At 41.4% G+C, this 24,721-nt stretch overlaps 1 protein-coding gene across 1 annotated transcript in view; it reads right to left on the bottom strand.

The window, feature by feature from the left end:
- The window catches only part of ttc27 (tetratricopeptide repeat domain 27), a 55,887-nt gene that overhangs the window by 12,414 nt on the left and 18,752 nt on the right, over nt 1-24,721 (bottom strand). The window contains exons 5-12 of the mRNA XM_063874223.1: nt 22,979-23,081; nt 18,620-18,778; nt 18,371-18,501; nt 17,260-17,372; nt 12,386-12,452; nt 4,584-4,697; nt 4,303-4,398; nt 977-1,099 (exon numbers count right to left, since the gene is read on the bottom strand). Of these exons, the coding sequence (XP_063730293.1) occupies nt 977-1,099; nt 4,303-4,398; nt 4,584-4,697; nt 12,386-12,452; nt 17,260-17,372; nt 18,371-18,501; nt 18,620-18,778; nt 22,979-23,081 (906 nt within the window). The remainder of the gene's footprint in view (nt 1-976; nt 1,100-4,302; nt 4,399-4,583; nt 4,698-12,385; nt 12,453-17,259; nt 17,373-18,370; nt 18,502-18,619; nt 18,779-22,978; nt 23,082-24,721) is intronic.

Here is a 24,721-nt window from a genome sequence, read left to right as displayed (position 1 = left end):
CAGATTGGAAACCCCCAGAGCTATCTGAACTTTACAACTCTGGAAAGATACACATTTCTACAATTAAAGACGATGCATCGAGCTTCTGTTACCACTGTAAGATCATTAACCACACTGTCACGTTCTGGCTGAAATACTACATTTACAAACCCACCTCTTAGAGACATCACTGAAACCATTTGAGAGGGAAGACAATTCTTTGTTTCTCTTCAGTTGCTAATGGCATTGTTATCCAGCATAATGTTTTCACTTACTGGCTTATGTTTTAAATACGATCTGTGGACATCTCAGTCCAGTAGTTAGCTAATGATCGGAGTGTCAGCTGGGTTTCAGTTCAGGGTGCGTCACTAAGTGCAGTTGGGGCTGCAGTCAAATAGAACGCGCTTAACTGCAAACAACTTATGATTATTTATTTTTATGTAGGGTTTCTAATAACTCCATACAATGAGAAGACCTGCTTTGGCCATAAACAGTTGTCATCACAACATTTGTTGGCCAAATAAGTCCTGTGAAATGCCTCCAGCAGACCCTTTTTGATGAGACATGACGCAGCCACTGTACAGCTGGAACATGGCTCAGCAACATCCAGTGGAGATCATAGTTAAGCACCAAAAAGTGTAAAACTGAAAAGGATCAAACCTAATTCCACAGGCTGGCTATCACTGCTGCTCTGTCGCTCACACTGTGGTGACTGCTGATAACTCCATTAATCAGAAAGGTCTCACCCGCCCCCTCAAGTCAACAGATAGCACTGTTGCCATTTTTAGCACTATTAGCACCATTAGCTAGGCAGCCACCGTTTATGTTCAGCCACTTCCAAGATGGCTTGTGACATGAGATGTGGCAGGCTGTGTTTTGAACATGTTGGAAATGCAACATGTATCTGGAGCTTTACGTTTGTCTGTATGTGTTGTGTTGGTATGTGTGTGTGTGTGTGTGTGTGTGTGTGTGTGTGTGTGTGTGTGTGTGTGTGTACCTTTCCATGTTGGCCCAGCCTCTCGTAGCAGATGACTACGTCCTCCCAGAGCTCCAGTGTTTGGTAGATGATCAGAGCAGAGCTGGTGCAGCCGAGGTCTGTGAGCAGGCTGCCCAGCTGTTTCTGTGGAGAGCAAACGTGTCAAACGTGAACAAAAAATATCAAATATATACAGACTGGAAAAAAAGAAGAGACCACTTAATTAGGTATGTCTTTGAGTTCAATATTTTTTTTTTATTGTATTCTATAAACTCCTGACAACATTTCTCGGTGTTGGAATTCAACAGACACTGGAATGGCAGCCATACATGTAGAGATAAAGATTTAAGAAACATTTGAAGTGGTCTCTTCATTTTTTCCGGAGCTTTATATATATGTTTTAACCTGTTCACCCTGTTGGTTATGGCATTTTAGAATTCTAAGAGTTGTTCGCCAGCACTAAACACCAACCAGACCCGAGGACAACAAAAACAAAAGTAGACATATCTGGTCAAACCACTGAATACATTTCCATGCAGCAAGTACACTGCCTGGCCAAAAAAAAGGTCACACTCTAATATTCGTTGGACCGCCTTTAGCTTTGATTACTGCACGCATTCGCTGTGGCATCGTTTCCACAAGCTTCTGCAATGTCACAATATTTATTTCTGTCTTGTTTTGATGATCTTGTTTTGATGACGGGAGATTTGGACCACTGATCAAATTCTTCTCCAGCACATCCCAAAGATTCTCTATCAGGTTCAGGTCTGGACTCTGTGGGGGCCAATCCATGTGTGAAAATGATGTCTCATGCTCCCTGAAGCACTCTTTCACAATTGAGCCCGATGGATCCTGGCATTGTCATCTTGGAACACGCCCGTGCCATCAGGGAAGAAAAATCCATTGATGGACTAACCTGGTCCTTCAGTATATTCAGGGAGTCAGCTGACCTCATTCTTTGGGCACGTTGCTGAACCTAGACCAGACCAACTGCAGCAACCTCAGATCATAGCACTGCCACCACAGGCTCGTGACCTTTTTTTTTGGGCCGGGCAGTGTATATAAACCTATATATATGTCCAAAGAACGCTCCTAACACACACATAAGATATGTTTATATCACATGTCCAAATTAGAACATGCTAGATTGAAATGGAATTATAGAAAGGTTATTTGCTGCTCACCTGACCAATATCAATTTATGAAAATTGCCATACAGGAATAATAGTGAAAAATGTGTGTGCATGTAAACGTGGTAACTGATCCCCAAATGTATTACAACTCACCCTGAGGGGGATGTGAATGTCTGTACCAAATTGAATAGAAATACATCCAATAGTTATTGAGGTATTTCACTAAAATGTCAACATTCAGGGTATCACCAGAATCAGCAGGATACTTTGTTTGGACAATCCACTCAGTATTAGACAGAGATATGGCATTTTGATCAAAGCCGTAGACTGAAAGGCCAACCAACCTGGTCGTCCACGGTAACACATCACTAGTTTCTTAAATTAAAAAGAGATACTTTATGAAAAATTGAAAGTTGTATATAATTCAACTATAAAGTAAAGCTGCCTGGTCAGAAGTGATGTCACATATACCTCACTACATGTTGTGTGTTTACAACTAAATTTTGCAAAGATGAAGTATAAAAATGCAGAATGCGTTCAAATAAAGGAAGTAATAAACAGTATTTCATGATAACATAACACAAACACACTGTGTCCCAGCCACAAACAGTCCTTCAGTGCTCCGCTACAGGCCATGGTTACACAGCACCTGCTGCAATCTTCCGCCTCAATCCGCCTTCAAGTCCTCAGGCGGCAAAAGGGACTGTTCAATTCCATCTTTATTGCTGTTATCAGTTATTACACGCCGCCTGGGTGATGTCTCATCCCCACCTGATCTCTCCTCTATCCTCCACCTTCAATCTCTCTGACAAGGTACATCTTTCCATTACTGCCTTTTGTCCTCTTTTAGTTTCACTCTGCTTCCTGGGCTGTGTTAAGAGCCTAATGTTTGTTATTCGAGACAATATGATGTTTTGAGGTTCAGCAGATCTGTCAGGAAATATCAGTAGTGCGGTTTTCTACAGCTCCTCTGAGAACTTCATCCATCCCATTTTTCCTTTCGGCTTCAGAGTTGTCACCTTGTGCGCACAGAGCAATGTTAAGATAACAATATAATCTGAAGCTGTCCATTGTCTAACTGAAGCAAAGTCAGACTGAGACTGTCACTAACCCAACAGTGATTGTCCAATCAAAGTTTAGAAATCGAAATTACTCTCAGCAGGAGTATGAAGCTTTGGATTTCTCTTTTTTATTGCATTTCCAGAGCTCAAGTTACAAAATCTAATGAATAAGAGAGGACAGATTTTCCATCTATTATGAGCTGCTTCTTCTAAGGCCAAAAGTTAGCATAGCATTGTTTAAGTACTTTTTTGTTGAGACTCCCATATATCACCATAGTCATAATGATCATCAGAATTTGATGCTATTTACTGCAGAAAGTAAACATGGATAAACTTGGTGTGTTCACCAAAAAGCACTTTCTGATCATACATCGGTATCACACCTGTAAGCCTACTCCCTGTCTAGTGAACTCATCCAGCACATCCTCACCTTGTGCTCATACAGATTGTGTAAACTTACAAAGTGTGGAAATCCAGCCCGTGATAGCTCTTGCACAATCATGGCTTTCTATATCCTCATAAACTTAATTCAGGCCAAGCTCATTGTAACAACATTTAAAAAACATTTGACTATTTATTTATTTTTTCAATACAATTCATTATAGCCACATAACATAATGGAGATCTGTGAAATGGAACATCCTGCTGAGCTATGCTTTTGAAGAGGGGCCCAGATACTACACAAAGTATTAACACTATATTATCATCAGTATCATCTGTGAGGAGGCCGTTGCTCCAAAGTGTTGGATAGTGAAACAAACAGTTGCTTATTTCTGGAAGTAATCCTCTACCTTTCCTTTATTGTTAGTGGTGCAAGTGCTTGAGGGAAGGCACTGGTTGTTATTCTGTGACGCACACTGCTTTGGTCCAGGCTCAAATATTAATGAAATGGATTGATATTTTTTCTTAAGAAACATTTCTGGATAATTGTTGCCAAAGAATTTGATGCAAACACTCATGTTACTAAAATTCCAGAAAATTCAGTACTACCTCAGCATGTTTATAGTCATACCGTGCATGTTAGCTCTCATTTATCTCAGCTGACGCACCATTTGAGGACTCCAGATTCAAAGAGAAATTAATTCACTGGTTGTTGATTTAAAAATAAAACTTTTACATTTACAATGTGTTTGAGAAGAAAAGTGTGTGCTACCTGGACAACCCATCTGGGGGGGGCTTGGCAGAAGTAGAAGGCCTTCAGTCGCTCAGTCCCAGGACAACTTCGGTCTTCAAAGTGGTCTGCTATCGCCTGGAAGAGGAAAGCAATGTGAACTTCTGAAACTGCTATTTGTTAATAAGCCTATATAGCGATGAGATGTGATGAAACAAGAAGCACACACTCTTCATTAAAACAAATTCTACAACTATTAAACAATAGTATTATTAAATAATAAAGCAAACAATCGCAATAAATACATATCCCACAATCCTCACCTGGGTTTGCATCATGGCTCTCTCCACACAGCGGGAGCGGCCTCTCTCCAGTTTGGTCCGGAGGCAGAGAGCGGTCACCTCTACAGCCCAGAACTTGGGCTGAGAGAGAATACACTGCACACACGGGGGGGGGAAGAGCATGAGGACAGTTCAGACAGCATCGAGTCATTCATGATGGATCACAAATCGTAATCTGGGACATTAGTTAGTCAAACTTATAACTTAATATCATACAAAACAAAGTCTAATTGTGTGTATGATATCAGAGTATAGTTAAGAGTTTCTAAAGTCAAAACCCAGAATTATGATTACACTACAAAAACTAAAGAAACATAGCATTCCAATAATGCCAAGGTCTCCAGAATGAATGAACTTTATTGTCGATCAGACCATGCAATTACTACAAGTAATTACAAAGATGATTGAAATTACGTTTCCCCATACTCCAAAAGTGCAAGTAAAAGTTGACACACAACATATAACATGGTAGTACACACAGATTTAAACACAACATACACAGACAGTGCAGAATAGCAGCATTGAGATAAGTATGTCTGTAATTATGTAGGATGTAGTGCATGTGAAGAGCAAAGTACAGCACAGTTTTAATTAAAATTAACATTCAGTTGGTCTTTGTGGGTGCCAAAGTTGTCATGTTCATGGAATTTTCCTGGATGAGTTGAGTGGTCTGATGGTCTGTGGGAAAAAGCTATTGCTGAGTCTGGTAGTCTTGCACCACATGCTGCGGTAGCGCTTGCCAGATGGTAGAAGAGTGAACAGTTTGTGTGCTGGATGGGTGGGGTCTTTGGTGATGTTGGTGACTCTCTTGATGCAGCGAGACGGGTACAGGTCCTGGATGGATGGTTGGGCTGATCTGGTGATTTTCTCTGCTGTCCTCACCACCCTTTGTAGGGCCTTCTGGTCAGCAACAGGACAGCTGCCGTACCAGACTGAGTGGCTGCTGGTAAGGAGGCTCTCAATAGCACCCCTGTAAAAGGTAGTGAGGGCAGAAGGGGGCAGGTCAGCTCTCCTCATCTGGCAAAGGAAGTGGAGGCTTTGCTGTGCCTTCTTGACTAGGTAGGTGGTGTTGGTGGACCATGATGGTGAGTGGGGTGTGTGGCGTGTATTTCTTCCTGAAGTCCACAGTTATTTCTTTTGTTTTGTTGACGTAGAGTTGAAGATTATTGATGTCACACCAGTTGAGGAGTAGATGTACCTCCTCTCTGTAGGCTGAGTCATCGTCGCTGATGAGGCCTATCACTGTTGTGTCATCTGCGAATTTGATGATTTGATTTGAATTGTGTCTGGCACAACAATCGTGAGTCATCAGAGTGAACAGCACAGGGCTCAACACACATCCCTGGGGGACCCCGGTGTTCATGATGGTGGTCTCTGAGGAGTTTTTGCCAACTCTTACTGTTTGTGGTCTGTTGGTAAGGAACTCCAGTAACCAGTTGCATAATGGGGTGTTGATGCCTATTGCGCCGAGTTTATTTACCAGGTGTTGGGGGATGACTGTGTTGAAGGCGGAGCTGAAGTCGATGAACAGCATCCACACAAAACTGTTTTTATTTTCCAGCTGAGCCAGGCATAGGTGGAGTGTTGTTGCTATGGCATCATCCGTGGAACGATTGGGACGGTATGCAAACTGGAATGGGTCAAGTGTAGCGGGGAGATTGGATGTTATATGGACCTTGACCAACCTTTCAAAGCACTTCATCATGATGGGAGTGAGTGCTATGGGCCGGTAGTCGTTCAGTTTTGAGGCTGGGGATTTCTTGGGTAGTGGTATGATGGTGGTGGCTTTGAAGCATGCTGGTATGATGGCTTGGCTCAGAGAGGTGTTGTATGGCTGTGGCTCCCGGGCTCCTAACCTTTTCTGCAAATGTCTATTGAGCTCACTCAATCACTCACGTGATTTAATAAGATGTAAATGTGGCCATGAGGGTCTTGCATTGTCAGTAGGTGTGTGTGTGTGTGTGTGTGTGTGTGTGTGTGTGTGTGTGTGTGTGTGTGTGTGTGTGTGTACAGACTGTGTATCTGTAGGCGAGTCATGCATTTGTCAACTCTTTGAAACATTTACTCTGTACAATGTAACATTTTATCTTCTGTGAAACTGAAGGACAAAACATTTTGTACCAACCAAAGGCAGAGTAAGAGGATGGAGGGGGGGTTGTTTAAGTGACATGTAAATACATTTTAAATTCAGTTCACTGTACATTTCCACAGCACTGACTTCTACCAGTACAACTAGTTATGGCGTACTACATATGATGTTTCTATCTGGCTGCACTTTGCAGTATTTATTGCCATTAATGAAACATACAACTTCCTGTAAACAGTTCTTGCTACATGTGAGCAGGAAGTTTAATTGACAGATTGATTACAAGTACAAACTATGACACGCGCTAAAAGCTGCCAGCACTCAACCAATGTTTTTATACAGGTTTATGTACAGCTCTGGAAAGAATTAAGAGACCACTCGAAATGTTTCTAAAATCTTTATCTCTAGATGTTCGTTGAATTCCAACACAGAGAAAAATTGTCAGTAGATTATAGAATACAATAAAAAAAAACCATTTCATTTCACTCAAATAAAAACCTTTGAATAGTAAAACCCAAGAAACTGATAAATGTTTTAGTCGTCTTTTTTTTCCTGAGCTGTATATATGAGAGACTAGTGTTAAATGTGGTTTGATTAGACAAAGGGCCCTTAAAGTAGACCTATTGAAAGTCCCCCCAAAGATACATATCCATATATTTAGCTTGAATTAGAGAGAACTAGAACAGAAGACAGTTCAGGCTCGTCTGCACTTGAGGTAAATAAACCCGTGCTTGAGAATGTACGGTATTATACATCAGAATGTATCACAGGAAATTTGTTCCATTTCTTTCCCTTGTGAAACTCCATATTTAGCTTCCTCATAAAAAATGATGCATTCAGTATGATGTCCATAAGTGTATTCATTTCAATATGCACCTGATCTCCATCTGCACACCCTGAGAACAGACAGCCTGGTGTAATATAAGGACGACACGAGATCTAGTTCCCTTTATTCTCCTTCCACACAGCTACAGCCCGCGGGGCCGTCTGCTGAGCTCTGTAGGAACAAGCAGAGCATCTTCAGAGCGATCTCGTCATTATTAAACCCATTACAATAACACAGTCCTAATCTGTGCTGATAATCTGCTGCTCAGTGTTAGCGCTACAGATGAGCTGATTAAAGGGAGTGGGCGGAGGGGTGACTCTAGCTTTGTTTATGAGCTCAGGTTGTGGTTCCTTTAATCGGAACACGCTGTACAACAATGACTCCCACCTCCAGTAAGTGATCAACATGCAGAAAGATGTGATAAATGGTTCCGTGCGAGATGAACAAACACTAACGATGTTTGGCAAATCGTGATGGCGTCATTAGTGCGACAGTAAATTGTCCTAATTAGACAGTTATTCCTCTCTCAACATCACTCAACGAGCAGTTAGGATCAGACAATAAGACATGATCTGCATTTGTCATGCAGCTGTTAATGCAAATGATGCAGAAGCCTCTCTCTGAAGCAATGAGAGGAAATGAGTTATTTTACCACAGTGTGATAGTAACCTCAGCTGATGTTCACTTATTCTTTTTTTATTAGGTTGTCAGAGTGCATTTCATAACAACAGCACTGCTATCAGACAGCTATCATCGCTTGAACTAGACCAGGGGACTCAAAGTCATTTTAGTTCAGGGGCCACACACAACTAATTTGATCTCAAGGGCGCCGGAGCAGTACAATCACAGCATAAAAACCTATAACCACAACTCCTTCCCTTTGTGTGCAAAAAAAGTGCATTCTGAAAATGTCCACATTTATTTAACCATCTTTTTAGAAAACATTATAAAATACCTGACATTTCTTGAGAAAAACAAGTGTTATTTCTACAAACGTATGCCTCAGTTTAGCATTTACACATGTGCACTACATAGGGTGACCACGTGCCAACAAGCCATATGTGGGACAAAGAGTGCGTTTGTGCGGTACAATGTGGGACATGTCACTGCGTTGCTAAGAGCTAGTTTAGATTGAAATATAACGTCCATCCAACCCTTAAAGATAAACATTTCTACTGAAACTATTACCGGATACATATAAAAACCAACACTTTACTATGGTTTAATTGTATGGACAAACTATGCAAGTGAAGGTATTAAATATATTTGTTTTAAATTGTGTTTTTTCTAACAAACTATAGTATCATCCATATATATTCTTGATTTCTCTTGTGATCTCCGAGTCTGGAATATGAGAAGAGCTAGCTTACTGTCTGCTGACCTGTGGGACCGAGTGCTGCACAGTGTGGTAAACGTTTATAAAATCAGCTGCTGTTACCTCATCCTCTTTTGGTTTCAGGAAGAAAGCATCCACAGATCGATATTTTCTTTATGAGCCAGGTTTCTCTTGTGAGTTTCGGAGAAGTATCGCTTCAAAACTTATTCACCCTATGTGACAAATTCTGGAGAATCTCACAAAACCTCTCTGGGAGTCGCCCTCCATGCCTACATCCATAAGTAAATACATCTTTGTTGATTGATTGACATCTGACAGAGCTAATGGTGATAGTCCTCTCTTGTTTTCTAAACAGCTTTTGCTAAAAGCCACTTTTTAAATGGACAACTGTCAATCAAATGCAGTTGGACAAATGCTAAAAATGCTGTGCAGTCCGCGACAAAGCTGGACAGCTGGTGACCCTAGCATTACAGCTGACACATCACAGTGTGTCTACAAAACATTTTGCACCTGTATCTGGAACTGAATGATACAGCATTTTACTTTATGAGTACTCCTGACACACAAACTAAGGTGGGAGCTATTGAGGAAGAAGGTTCAGTTCTAAGTAGATTGTACACCAAATACGTACAAGTTGGGGAAATTGCAGTTAATGTCTTCTATCATTTTTACACTTAGCAAAGTCAACCCGTATCAAAGAAACCAAACATTAGGATGAAGAGAGGGTATGGGATCTACACTAAGACATGAAGAGATTGCATTTTTGCAAGATATTCCACCCCAAGCGACAGACCCAGCACATTGATCTTTCTGGTATGGCGACAGCTCACCAATCACATCTTCATCACAGCAAATTTCGTCTGTCTTATTAACAGCTGTCAGTTTGAGGAGGCGTCAGATCATGCTGATGCAAAGCGCTGGCTGCGGTAGAACAGTATAGGTTATGGTTCAGTAATATTTTGGGCAGTTCAAGCACTCGCCTGGTGTTTAATACTCATTCAGGACTGTTGATACCGGATTACTTTCTCATAGTGCCACACTTGGACATGAACTGGTCACAATGAACAGAGAACTGATGACACCAGATTACATTTTTCTCAAATTGTATTCAGTATTTTAATACTTCAATTTCATGTTTTCAAGTATCATTCAAGACTTTTGGACATTTTAAAATAGCATTAAAAATGTTTAGGAGAAAACTAGGTTAAAAGCTCAAAGAGAACAAACGGCACAGTCGCTCTCTTCATTTCACTTTGACTTTTGAAATAACCTTGAAGAAGATTTGGTTTCATTGACAGTTTTGAAGGAATTAAAATAAAATATATGTGGCAAAATTGAGCCAGTTGGAAATAAAACGCATGTAAATACAGTATTATGAGTTTACCTGACCTCTATAAACCAGTGCTGACCATCGCTTTTATTTATGACTAGACTGTTACATGAAAATTCAAGTTTCTATATTATAAAGTGTTGTAACTGGAAGGTTCAGTTATTATACATTTGAGACCCAGTCTACATTACCTAAACTGTTTGGATTTGTATAAACAATAACACAGGACAAAATACACAGGAAGAGAGCAACTGGGAATTGGACCGACCCTGGATCAGTTCTCATTCAGGAGCCCAGGCTTGGAGAGGGGTCAGACTGACAGTAAGACATGAGTCCTGGGAGGAGTTGAAGAGGATCTGCAGTACGGTAATGCCTGCTGGTCTTAAGGGGAAGTAAGTGGGATCACTAAATCCTCTGTTTGTCCTGCAGGAGCTGGTGATGTGCACATCAGGAGTACTATTATATTTGCTGACAGAAACTCTCATACTTCTTGTCTCTAACAAGATCTGGACAATTCTACACCTGTTTGGCAGGATTTCCTTTAAGAGATGACATCGCCTCCTTTTCGTCTCGTCTTTGTGGATTTCATGGAATCAAGACAACAGCCTTCCAGGAAAGCGACAGAATGTAGCGATGAAGACAACCAGACATGTGACAACCATCTAACCAGCCTGCAGATTCCTGGATCTACATGTAGGCTGGGAAGATGCCTGCTCACAGAGCCAGCAGCTGCCTGCCGCTTCTCATCCGACGCAGACACACGTCACACACACCGCCAGCTCTCTGTTCAATCAGCTCAGATTATTACTCTTCAGAAGGTGGCCAAATACCTCATGCCAAACTGGAAAATAGATATTGATAAAGGATAGAATCCATTCGCTAAAGTATAGACTATTAGAAATGTTAGACTACTGAGCAGAATCCAGGACCTAGATATCATTGAACCTGATGTGAGCTGAACTGCAGCCTGTATTCTTTCCAGAATATGTTATGTCACATGGCCGATTTCTTTTCAAGCTCCAGCACACCAACAGTGGGACTAGATGAAGGTCTTAAAGTCAACATGATTCATCGAGTGTGCGCAAGTGAGCGACAGTGTTACCCCTTTCCCACCAAACCAGATCCTGGGCCAGCTCGGAGCTAGAGTCCGATAAACACCGGTTCTTTCTGTTCCCACCGTAGCAGAGCTGGCTCTTGGCGCCAAAAACCGGAGTTTATCTGGCTCCAAAAAACTGTCGGTCTAGAGACAACAACCACATAGGTCACGCTTACATTGGAGTGGGGGGGGGAGGAGCAATCGTCGTTGAAGTTAATGATGAAGAGTGGGAAGAACATTTGAACGTCGCTTCTGACGAATGGAATGTTCGTGGGGAAGTCATCCTATTATTTCCATTTGGTTTTTACAAAGCAAAAGCAAAATGAACTGCGCTTCGATACAATCTCCCATTGTTGTTGTTGTCGATGTGAGGGATTTCTGCACGGTGTGGCTTTATGAAGCAGGCATGTTACATCCTGACGCAAACGATGACACAATGACGCATCACTACTCGGGCTCTGGGCGGTGGAAACACAATTGGGGCTAAAAAGAAGAGCCGGTTCGGAAGCAGAAAAGCTCTAACACGGAGCTATATCTGGAGCTGGTTTGGTGGGAAAGAGGCACGTGACAGATTCCATATTTACCCCTACATATACCAGTTAGAACGCATCCATACGTAACCTAATGCATGTATATTGTTTCCTTTAATGAGAATCAAAGTGGAGATGAGAGTTTGAAATACTTGGTCAGCTGTTTTGCGATCATTAGCAGAAGGTTTATTAAGGTAAGCAGTAGGTGCCGATGTTAGTCTGTTCAGAAAACAATGCAGAAGAGGCAACAACACGAGGAAATTAATAGATGCCCCGACCCAAACAAGATAGAAAACTCAGAAACTACATCTACTACATCAGAGGACATTTTGTTTGCTTGCTTCAGGGTAGTAAGTGAATGTATTGGTGCAGTGCCTGTTCAAAACATGCCCATCTGTAACAGGCTGAACGCTTGGCTTGCAAAAGACAAACACCTCCACATCAAACACTGTACCTCCCTCTTCCTGAGCAGTTCACCAGCCATGACAGTGTCACACACAAGTCAATCCATCACAAACCTAAATATCTGTAGGTGCAATGTTAAATAACAAAATCACAAACATGATGAAGGGTTACTCACAGATGTGAAGGCCAGGAGTTCCTCTGCTGTCAGTTTGTGAACGGGGTTGTTCTTCTGGAAGTCAGTGCTGCAAGACAACACACTCAGTCAACCATTTGGACATCCTGGAACAAGACTAGAGTCCACAGTTTCTCTCAGTGTGCTTCAAAATCAATTCTTACCTCAGATTGCTAACAGGCCTAAAACGCTAACACTGAATTGACCCTGTTTAACAGGTAGAATGAGGACTAACATGTAGCTTTATCTGACTAGCATAATAACATTTTCTGAAACCAATTCTTAAAACTCCAGCTGTGGTTGAAAGGATGTTATTAGGTACTTATCACAGAAGAAAGTCCTGGTATTGAACATGTTCTGACTCAAAGGTGATGCTCCATCAGAAGATCAAACTTGATTCTTGAATCTAAGTACCACATTAATGGCGAAAAAAAGTTTGGGAACCGCTGATCTATACAGTGTTCATGATTTATCTGAAGCTACACATTTTGCTCTAAATTTCAAACGTTATATTGGAGAAAAAAAAACATTTTCTCATACTCAGAGTTTTGTGAGCTAAGCTAATTTTAAAAATAAAGCTTTGGTTCATTTGTATAAGCAAAATGTGCAGTTACAATGACAAGTTAAATTAGAATGTTCCCTGAACGCCTCACTGATGTAGCACGAGACAGACGTGCGCACGCCATTCATATCTAAGTCTCCGGGGAGTTCAGCAGCGAATGAAAGTTAACAGGTATAAAAATTCTAAAAACGTTGGTTTAAATGACATTTTATTGGTGAATAGACTGATGAGAGCGATCGTGCTACAGAGAAGCAAGACCTGCGTAACTGTATGATAGCTGTCAAGATAAGGGAGAAATTCGGGAGAAAAAGTGGACACTGTTCCTCTTCTTATTAGCATTGACCTGGCTGGATTTTCTTGAGGGACAAAATTCTATCTGCCATCCAGAGTGCCGTTGCTGCAATGGAATTGTTCTGTGGCTTCAGAAATGTGGATGTTGTACCGTGCCACAGGGCGGTAGGACGGGGTTTAAAGAACACTGTTTTGGAAATAATTTTTAAGATCTCAGGGTTTTTTTACTTGGGCCCAAGATTGACACTATTTGATATAATGTGATTTTTGGTCCATTACTGGATACATGTTATTTTCTCTGATTGACATGTTGAAATACATAGCCTACACTCTCTCATATTTTTTCTCTCGTGTGTCATTATGCTGGCTGGAGGTTGAAACTCTGTATTGAGTTCTGCTTAACCAATATCCCCATTGAACTGTGATATTGAGTACGCCTTATGGTGCATTCTGGGGTTGAGATACCCTTTTAGAAAATCTGAGTTTTTCACTGTGGATACTTGAACCCAGAATAAGCACCATAAATCACCGTAGATCTCTCCTTTTTGGGATGGATCAATGCAGCCCGACATGACTTCCTCTATCAGGGGCCCTGTACACTGAGCAAGGTCAGATATGTTTGTTATTAAATGTTTTTGAATGCGTCTGACATTTCATTCGCTGTATCGTCAGCCACTTTCAAATGCTTTCTCAAGACACAAACGAGATGGAGTTATTTCCCACCTGAGGAGATGTAGCCAAAGCATGTGCTATGGATTAACCATAAACCAACTTATGAATTGAGAAATGTGTTGCCAACTCTAACTTATGGTCGGTTGTCGGTTTTAAAGATTTGTCAACATTTTAGCAAACACAATCTGGTGCATTCATTGAATATGTGTTGGTTATGTGTGAGGACATGCCTAGAACTTAGCATATCCAGAGTAGGGACAAAAGAAAATCCAGACAAGGTCACATTCCCGAGTTAAAAGGAGCGTGGAGAGGATGAGCTGACCGGGGACTCTTTAACTTTTTAAGCCCTTGGCTAAAATGTAATTTGAAGTAATTACATCCCGCGATGTGCTCTCATTAATACAAGACCCTCAGACAATGACGAGGTAATTAAACGTCTTGAAAGCACTGTGTGTCCAGTCAGAGTGACCACTTCCTTCAGACACTCCAACTGTTGCTGACACTTAAAGTCACAGTCCCCAACACTCTCCACCATCCATTCACTCCTATTTTTCCATTGATCATTTTATTTTAGAACTTTGCTCACATTTTGACCAATCTAACCACTTACACAAGCTCCATCGATGCTCTAGGTGCATGAATGCCAACCTGTGATGAATTTGACTCATATCTTCTAAAGGCTTTTCCACAAAAATACCAAGTCCCTGATTCTTAACCTTTCCCTTAAGATAGAAATATGTATATGAGCGCATGTTTTTAATTAACCCGAAAGCTCCCCCTCTATCCTGCGCTGAGTATCCACAAGGTGATGACACATACTCAGGGCTTTTTTTGTCATGGATTGCATGAACCTGTTCTCCCTCTGTAAGCCTACACATGAGTTCCCTTTGATAACAGAGAAGAAAGCAGGTATGTGGAGCTGCCATTAATTAAGGAGAGTTGCTGCTCATCAATCATCTCCTCGTAATCTGCGTGACCGCTCCACTGGCCTTCACTTGACCCGTGCAGGCCCAGCTGCATCATGGGAATTAATCAGAGTTGCTGTGAAACTAATGATCCAGATTATATTCCGTGTCTTATATTAACCCTTTCCTGGATAGAATCACCACTACAAACAAGTTGAGAAGTTGCTTGTAGTTATGCCATGATCTCCAAGATGTTGCTTATTCTACAGATACTCTTTCTTGCTTTAACTTGTGAAGTGATTCGGGAAACTATTGTTGCATATGCATTATTCTTTAGGAGCCAACTGCTTTTGCAAACACAGCTGACCAATCGGAACTCACAATACCAATCATACCGATACGTTTTTATAATGCATCATTTATTGTTTCGTAAAGTCATGTTTTAGTGTGCACCTCCTTCCTATACATCAGAAAGGATTTAAAAGAGGAGAATAAAGCAGGATTTTCATCCCAATGTCAAGTTTAAATGTGTCAATTTTAAAAATGTTTTATTGATATACAGTGGCGAGAACAAGTATTTGATACACTGCCGATTTTGCAGGTTTTCCCACCTACAAAGCATGCAGAAGTCTGTAATTTATATCATAGGTACTCTTCAACTGTGAGAGACGGAATCTAAAACAAAAATCCAGAAAATCACATCGTATGATTTTCAAATAATTAATTTGCATTTTATTGCATGACTTAAGTATTTGATACATCAGAAAAACAGAACCTAATATTTGGTACAGAAACCTTTGTTTGCAATTACAGAGAGCAGACGTTTCCTGTAGTTCTTGACCAGGTTTGCACACACTGCAGCAGGGATTTTGGCCCACTCCTCCATACAGATCTTCTCCAGATCCTTCAGGTTTCGGGCTGTCGCTGGGCAATACAGACTTTCAGCTCCCTCCAAAGACTTTCTATTGGGTTCAGGTCTGGAGACTGGCTAGGCCACTCCAGGACCTTGAGATGCTTCTTATGGAGCCACTCTTTAGTTGCCCTGGCTGTGTGTTTCGGGTCGTTGTCATACTGGAAGATTGGAGCATGACTGGATTGTCATGCCCAGCCACGAGCCATCTTCAATGCTCTTACTGAGGGAAGGAGGTTGTTGGCCAAGATCTCGCGATACATGGCCCCATCCATCCTCCCCTCAATACGGTGCAGTCGTCCTGTCCCCTCTGCAGAAAAACGTCCCCAAAGAATGATGTCTTCACCTCCATGCTTCACGGTTGGGATGGTGTTCTTGGGGTTGTACTCATCCTTGTTCTTCCTCCAAACACGGACGAGTGGAGTTTAGACCAGAAAGCTCTATTTTTGTCTCATCAGACCACATGACCTTCTCCCATTCCTCCTCTGGATCATCCAGATGGTCATTGGCAGACTTCAGACGGGCCAGGACATGCGCTGGCTTGAGCAGGGGGACCTTGCGTGCGCTGCAGGATTTTAATCCATGACGGCGTAGTGTGTTACTAATGGTTTTCTTTGAGACTGCGGTCCCAGCTCTCTTCAGGTCATTGACCAGGTCCTGCCGTGTAGTTCTGGGCTGATCCCTCACCTTCCTCATGATCATTGATGCCCCACGAGGTGAGATCTTGCATGGAGCCCCAGACCGAGGGAGATTGACCGTCATCTTGAACTTCTTCCATTTTCTAATAATTGCGCCAACAGTTGTTGCCTTCTAACCAAGCTGCTTGCCTATTGTCCTGAAGTACATCCCAGCCGTGTGCAGGCCTACAATTTTATCCCTGATGTCCTTAGACAGCTCTCTGGTCTTGGCCATTGTGGAGAGGTTGGAGTCTGTTTGAGTGTGTGGACAGGTCTCTTTTATACAGGTACCGAGTTCAAACAGGTGCAGTTAATACAAGTAATGAGTGGAGAACAGGAGGGCTTCTTAAAGAAAAACTAGCAGGTCTGTGAGAGCTGGAATTCTTACTGGTTGGTAGGTGATCAAATACTTAAGTCATGCAAAAAAATGCAAATTAATTATTTAAAAATCATACAATTTGATTTTCTGGATTTTTGTTTTAGATTCCGTCTCTCACAGTTGAAGTGTACCTATGGTATAAATGACAGACCTCTACATGCTTTGTAAGTGAGAAAACCTGAAAAATTGGCAGTGTATCAAATATTTGTTCTCCCCACTGTACATGGTCAAACAACACCCTGATTTGCCCGGTTCTTTTAAAGAAAACAGCACTAAAAAATATTGTTATATCCCATATTATAGTTCAAAGACCATTGGACAGTCATAAACAAATCTGACAACAAGCTTCAATCAGTTTTTCCAAGGGATGTATTATGACCCTAAATCTGACACATTCAAAATTACATTTCTGATGTAGACAATTTCTCCTAAGCTTAAACTGATGTATTTTTGTGCTGTGGAGACAGTGTGGAGGACTTACCAGACCCCCAGCAGGACAGCCTGCTCCTCAGCACTCAGGTCAGGGAGCTCGTACTGATCCGGCTCCTCTAGATTGATCTTATCCAGCACGGTTTCATCACCCAGAAGGTAGTCCTGTAGCACAACACACACAAAGTCAGGCGCATAGTGAGCCAGCATGTTGTTTTAGATTAAGCATTACATACAACTGAGAGATTGCTTGCGTCACAACCTTGAAAAACCTACAACTGTAAGACGTAACAGAGCATCAACAATGAGGACAAGGTGCTCCAGCCTCATATCCAGGCAGCATGAGAATGATTTAAAAATTAAGCACTTTTAAAACATTTAAGTACTTAAACATGTTTTAGAAAAAATATCAAAATACAGCATTTGTTACTTTATTAAAAAAACCTTTATAATGTCAATGCAAGGTGGTGGAGGGGATGTGAAAACAGACATAAACACACAGGAGGGGATTACTGTTTTAACAGCATTTCTTTCCTAGTGTCAGTATACTGAAGATGTAATGGGCTAGGTAATCTTCTTCATTGTAGACTGCACCTGTGCATCTTCTTCAACCTGAGCGTTTAAGTAGCATCCCAAAGATAGACAAAGGAATATCTGCTACTGCCATCTGCCCATGGGATCTCATTTGTAAATGGGCCAGCTACAGTGAACAGAGCGGGAATCTGCAAATGTAGTGCTGATGTATCGGTGCATCCTTAATAATTACTGATTCATTATTTTTGATTATAACTTTAATGTTGTAGCGGAGGAGGAGGAGTTTCATTTTGTATTTATACTGCTGGGTGGCTTAACCCCACAATAATATATGTAATACATAAATAAACTAAGTAAATAGAAGCCTAACTATAGATATAAAATATGTAAAATGTGTAGTGGAATTAGAAATCAATATACACATTTGAATATTTGCGTGTTGGATAGTGGACTAGAAGTATAAAGAAGCAGAAAACTAAAATACTACAGGTCATCACCAGTAAGGTGCACCCTGCGGCTGGGGAGTGTCTGGGAGCTGTCAGGGGAAGTTCTAGGTATCAGACAAAAGGTTTGAAATGGTACATACAGTATGGAGAACTTTAAGGCAACAGAAAGGCAAGAGCTCATACCTTGGGCAGGCTGGCCTGAGGTGTGGGGGTGGGACTGGCCTCATCATCCATCTGGTCCTGCTTTCTCTTCACCTCCAGGATGAGCTGAGCCAAATACTTTTGCTGGAAGTGGGTTCGTTTGCCAAGAGCGCCTTGATCCCAGAAACAATTTGATACATTAAACAACTTGGAATCATTAAGGTCTGATCAGAGTGGGCTCAGAAGGACGGTTTCCAGGTAACACCGATGACTCTGCGCTACAGTACGTACCCGTCATGTTGATATTCAGCCCTGAGAGCTCCTGGGCCTTCTTGATGTGGTCCTTGGCGCTCTTGTAGTTATAGTAGGTCAGATTAATGTAGACACTCTCCAGGTGGAAATGGATAGCTAGGTTCCTCTGCTCCGGGCACAGAGACAGGCTCTTCATCACTGTGAGGGACGAAGGACAGAGAAGACCTCCAATCAAATCAATACTAAACTTCAGTTTTTTTTTTAAAGAGATCTTTTGAAAAAACGATCCTAATGTCTGGATGGTCAGCTAGAAGTCCCCGTTTAAAGAAATAGTTCTGCTTGTTTGAAGTGAGAATTGATTTCAGCTTTTATTGGATGCGTTTAAGTACCGTGATCCACTGTCCAAAAGAGCTCAGCTGGACAACGCCCAATGTACACCAGAGTTCACCTGGAGAACAAGGGTGCGGTTGAATTGTCCAAAAATCTTCATCTATTCCTATGCTCTATTCCTCTACCTCTGTGTGAAACGTCACGGGGTTAAGGAATATTGGATAGGAGAATTCAAAAGGACTTAATATAATATTATTATACTAATTATATAGTTGGAATTGAAATAAAAAAGTTAAGTCAAATGTATGGTTGACCCCCTCCCCCTCTGTTAAACACAAATATAGTTAACTCACATGAATCCCAATACGTGTGATGGTATGAAAATATTTTAAAATATAAACATTTTATAAACTAGTTATGCCTTAACCTATCACTTTGTATACCACAATTCAAACACGTTTTATAACGTTTCAGAAACCCCACACAGCTCAGTAAACACTGAAATGTGGACTGTATTTGATCATTTCAGTTAAAAAGTAACGTTCATATTTCTCCTTTTGATTAATATAGTGTTGAACGTCCAAAATAAAGTACTAAAGCAAGTTACGGCATAAGTTTTAAATTGCTTAAAAAGCACCGTAACTTTCATGATGCGTATTTCTCGCCACAATTGTTATTTCGTGAACGACCGAATGTTGTGTCACAGTAAATGTTGTGGCTGCAAGGCATTGTGGGACAGCATTTTCTCCTTTCCTTTCCTAAAGGAAGGTCCAGTGTTTCCTAAGCTAAAAGGAGGTTATAAAGGAAGTTTCAGAGCTCCTTTCCGATCATCTAGAGAATTCAAACTGCTCTTATTATGGCTGCCACTGAGGGACTTCCGGGTCATTTCACTCCATTAGGAACCTTCCTAAGATATACTGTCAATTAAAACCCAACCCAAGAGTTACAGCCTAACGGCATCTTTTAGTCTATATTGACTCAGTCATAGCACCACCTACTGGAAACAGGAATTAGGATTGTGTTTGTTGAAGACCTCTTCTCGCAGGTTAAATGTGCTCAGATAACCCTTTAGGCGTAGATGATGCTTCACCATTGAAGAGTAATCGTGTAATTTTTGAGAAACAAACTTGATGAAAATGTGTGGTCGTCCACATGTTTTTTGGAACAGGTTCCCATAGCAATTCATTAGTCACCAAGAAACATAAGCATTTTATTTGTGATGGCAAAGGTAGCTTGAAAACAACAAACAGTTGACCATTTTGAATTCTGTTTAATGTCCTTTGTGCATTTCCTTTCCTTTCTAGGCTCTGTAGTTTAGCCAACTCTTTCTAAAGGTTTAACCCGACTGACTTACACATTTGTTCAGAATGATCCAAACGACGTTGCAATGCAACCACTATAAAGCGTGGTGGCAAAAAATTCATTTCTTTCACATTCAGGGATAAAACTCCACAGGTATGTAAAAGGTGACAATGATCCGGACATAGCTGCCTGAAGTTAGACCGCCATCCCGGAGCAGCAGAGTTTAGCCCACAGAAAGGAGGACTCGAGCACACACCTCGCGCACCGTTAAAAATAACACGGTCACATTTGACTTGGGGTTGATGTACAATCAGCGCTCTCTAGCATTGCAGAGGGGACACAGGAAGTGGCATTTAAGTCTTTCGTGCAATGTTCAATACTCAGGAAATCTCTGAGCCAAGTCGAAGAGCCTCTGGTGACTCCTCACTGCTTTCAGATTTAATGTGTCTTGTATTTTTATCACTTGGTTGCGGCTAGGAAAGGCATCTGTAGAATGTGGTATCAGCAGAGATTTACTCACACCGGGGAAAGATGACAAATGTCTGGGTGGTGTAGCTGTGGAGTTAGGTCAGCAATGGAGCCTGACAGTCACACTAAAGGAGAAGCATCATCAACGCATACATCTTACTGGAAACATGGGTTCCAAGACACACCATCCATGTCAACAGAGCACAGCTACATTTTTCACCGCCCCCACAAAGCACCGGGCCTTGAGATGACACATTAGAAAGACAAACAGAGTGGAGTTGATGGGAAGGGGAGGGATGAAAGCCTGGTACAACATCTGTTGTGAGGCTCCGTCCTGTCCATCCCTCTGATCTGATTATTAACTTGTTCGGCTGAGGCTCTGTCTCTGAGACAGAGAGCTCCTCCTGAGCAGAGACCAGCAGGAGAACAGCAGAGAGGAGGTGTATAATTCATGATCGACAATCATACACTTCCATGCCCATTTAACATTAATGAAGCATCACCCAAAGCAGGCAAGAGAGAGAGAGAGAGATTCACATGCAACACATCTGTGTCACAGCGAGCATTGACAATGTCTGAGCTGCAAGGGAAGAGAAACACACTGAATACCAGATCTAAGAATTATCCAATCTCTGATAAGAGAAGTGTGGCTTTTGAGTACCATAGTAGTTTAGCAAGAGTTTAGCTTTTCATCTTGATTAGGACAAATATATACACGTATAAAAAGGCCTTATTTATTTTCTGTATGCAGCATTTTCAGCAAGGGTAGAGGCATGGTCTTGGTAAAGCTGACCACTTTGGTCCACAAAGAAAGCTTTAAAACATTTTAAGATGGATAAGAGGTTTGAACACATTCATGTTACCATAGGTAACCATGCCTTTATTGTAGAGACAGTTGAAATGGTTGGACAGAGGGGATGACATGACGCAAATGGTCCCAAGCCAGATTTGACCCCGGGTCCTCCACCTGGGCCCCTAGCCGTGTGTTTTTGTCAGAAAATAAATGTTAAAATTCCGTAAGATCAAAGTCACGTTCCCATGTCTTGTTATGCTACCTGTGTTTAAAAAAAAGTAGCACTTGATCAAAATTCAATAAAACCCATCATGTAAAAACTTTACCAATGATGTTATAAATTGAACTGAATGCCTCAACACTAATTTAATCATTCAGTGTATGTCAGCCCAATTCCACAGTTAGCATCACAGGGACAGGGAGCGCCTCTCAAAGCAGTGGGACCAACCTCACTGATGTGTACTAAATGCTATGCAAGTCAGAAAATGACACCCCATGCGTTAAATTCATCCTTTCAATGAACATGTTCAACACAGAATGACATTTTAGGTTTATTTATTCCATAGTTTTCGTCAAAACCTAAATCTATTAAATCTACTGTTGGTAACAACATATAGAAAAGACTTCCAATGAATATGAGACATCATCAACATCAGTGTAAAGAGTCACACTGCCTGGTGCTGAAATCAGTCTGATGAAGTAACTAATGATGAATGAAACAATTACACAATATAATCCAGCTCATTTGAGCCCCTTTGTTTAAAGCTGTAACTACAACACGTCACAAACACAAGCTGGAATCAAACTAAGAGAGAATTTGGCTTTTTGTCAAATAATGTAGATGGAGTACAAACACAGGAGGCTCCAGCAAAAAAACAAAGGGTAACCCGGCAAAAAGGTTCTACCAGATTTGACTTTTGGCCAGTACAGTACAGTCTTATACAAGGCCGGTTATAGTTTTTTCTACAGCAGTAGTTCTTTCATTCGACCATGAGAGGGTCACTGTTTCAAATGTGTGGATAACATATATTTCTAATAACGTCATTCAACACTGCAACGAGATCTAAAGTTTAAAAAACAAATATTCCCACATAAATGCAACATGCTAATGCACATTCAACCCCTGCTCATCAGCCGAAAACAATTACAGAAATCATTGGCGTTTGAATTGACCTATAGCAATAAGCACACGCTCTATTTTTATGGCAGTATCTTGTATTTTATTCATCTTAAGATCACAGGATCAGCGATGCCTCAGTGTTATAGTATACTTTGACTTGCTGCCATTGGGAAAAGTTTTAGTGTTTGTACACAAACTTGTTGAATATTTTTTTCAGAGTTTGACACATCTGTCTCTTTTACATGAAGGAAGACAAACAGATCCAAGTGCATTTGGGATTTTTCCTCTGTATCAAACGTGCGCTCCTAACCCCCCCCCCCCCCACCCCCCACCTTTGCTGCTACAGCTCTAGCACAGGTATTTCCACATCACAGTGTTCACAGACCTCTGTCCATGCTGCTCTGGGCCAGGTCCAGGAGCTGAGGAGAGCAGGCCTCCAGGATCTGCTGGTGCAGGCGGATGTAGCGCAGGGTCCACCAGGGCAGCAGCTAAAAATACATTTAAACACTAAATTAGAAAATGCTAGACAGAGATAGATTATTGGCAATTTCTCAGTTCACAAATTAAACGAAATAATAATTCATAAAAAAAATAAAATGGGTAGTAACAGAAAAACACTCATCTTATAAAGGTGTTGTGGAAATGCTAGAAAATGCATTCTGGTATAAACAAACCTGAGCTGTCAGACGATTAAACAGCTTCGAACCAACCAGACAAATATTTAGTAAAAGAAAACTTTTGGAACATTATATTATATATGGCATTTATAGAACATGTTGTATATCATAAAATGGAAATGTGGTTTTTAAAATGTTCCTTAGGATTTCAATATTCCAATACAACTTTAGCTCAGAAAGTACATGCTTGGGTTATTAAAGGAACTCATAACATGCTGCTAGAGGCCTTTTTGTCACAAGTTCTATGTGCTGTGACTCAGTGCTGACCACACATTACAAACACCCTCCCCTCCTGCTTTCTGGTCTGACGGGACACAAAGCGGCAGGGGGAGAATAACTGAATGTCTTGCAGCCATGTAAGTGCTATATTCTCGCCCCCCACCCCCCTACCCCTTGTACCCTCGGCTCAGCTCTGGAAGAGTGGAAGTGAACCATGTAAACATCTTATCTGTGTGTCAGGGGGGATCTCTCAGGCCTCATTTCTGATGCAAAATGACCCCGTCCACTGTTGCATGGTTACATTAAGGTTTAATTGTCTTTCCCACTGAATCAATATGCTCCAACACACACACACACACAGACACAGACACACACACACACCTGTCTACTGACTGGCACCGCTTCTCTCTCTCCCTCCTTATTTACTGTTGTGCAATTGGCTCTGAGCGGCTGCCAGACACTGCTGGAATATAGATGAACAGAGTTGGGTACAGGATGGGGGGGGGGGAGCTCGACAGACCAAAACTCCTGCTGCTTGGAGGACACTGGTGGTAATTATTTCTCAAAGGTCAAAACGTGACGTGTTTTTCTATTTATTTAACACTGAAGCCTTGTTTTTTTACGCAGCGTACTGTGTGGAACAGTGCAGGGAGAGCCAGTAAAGGGAGCTCGGTAAGTGGCTTTAACCAGACTGCAGGAACCTATTAAAAACAGTATTGGTTTGTTTATGTCCTGGCAAATCTGGGGACAATTTTCACTAAATGTTGGCTCATTATATGTATTATGGAATGATCTTACCATCATAAACAAAGAAACAAACAAGCTGATAAAAGAGGCAGAGTGTTGCATGAAAAACAATTACCAGCTGGGGAATGTGCAAACCCATCAGCAAATAAAAGGGTGGCTGTGGCTCAAATCCTAAGATCCTAAAAGTTCCCTCCAGTGAGGGTTTCTCTCCCCTTCATCAAACCTGGGGAATACACATAAAACGGGGTGTAACCTTATTGAAGCCTTACGATTTTCATGGAAGCTGGAGCACAACGTTGACTGCATAGCAGTTGGTACATCCCTGGGCACCGCTCCAGTAGCATTAAAAAGGCTCAAATCTTCAGAGACTGTAGTGCTACCAGCTGACCAGGGCTGCCCTCGACCAAAGATTTTTCTAGTTTTCTAACAGTCCTCAATTTAGGCGATTAGTCGACTAATCATCTCACGTATATGATTCATTAGGA

Source organism: Eleginops maclovinus, chromosome 22, assembly GCF_036324505.1.
Source record: "Eleginops maclovinus isolate JMC-PN-2008 ecotype Puerto Natales chromosome 22, JC_Emac_rtc_rv5, whole genome shotgun sequence".
In the NCBI taxonomy this organism is placed as follows: domain Eukaryota; kingdom Metazoa; phylum Chordata; class Actinopteri; order Perciformes; family Eleginopidae; genus Eleginops; species Eleginops maclovinus.
The sequence above is the reverse complement of the archived record's forward strand: the minus strand, read 5'-3'. Positions and strand labels throughout refer to the sequence as shown.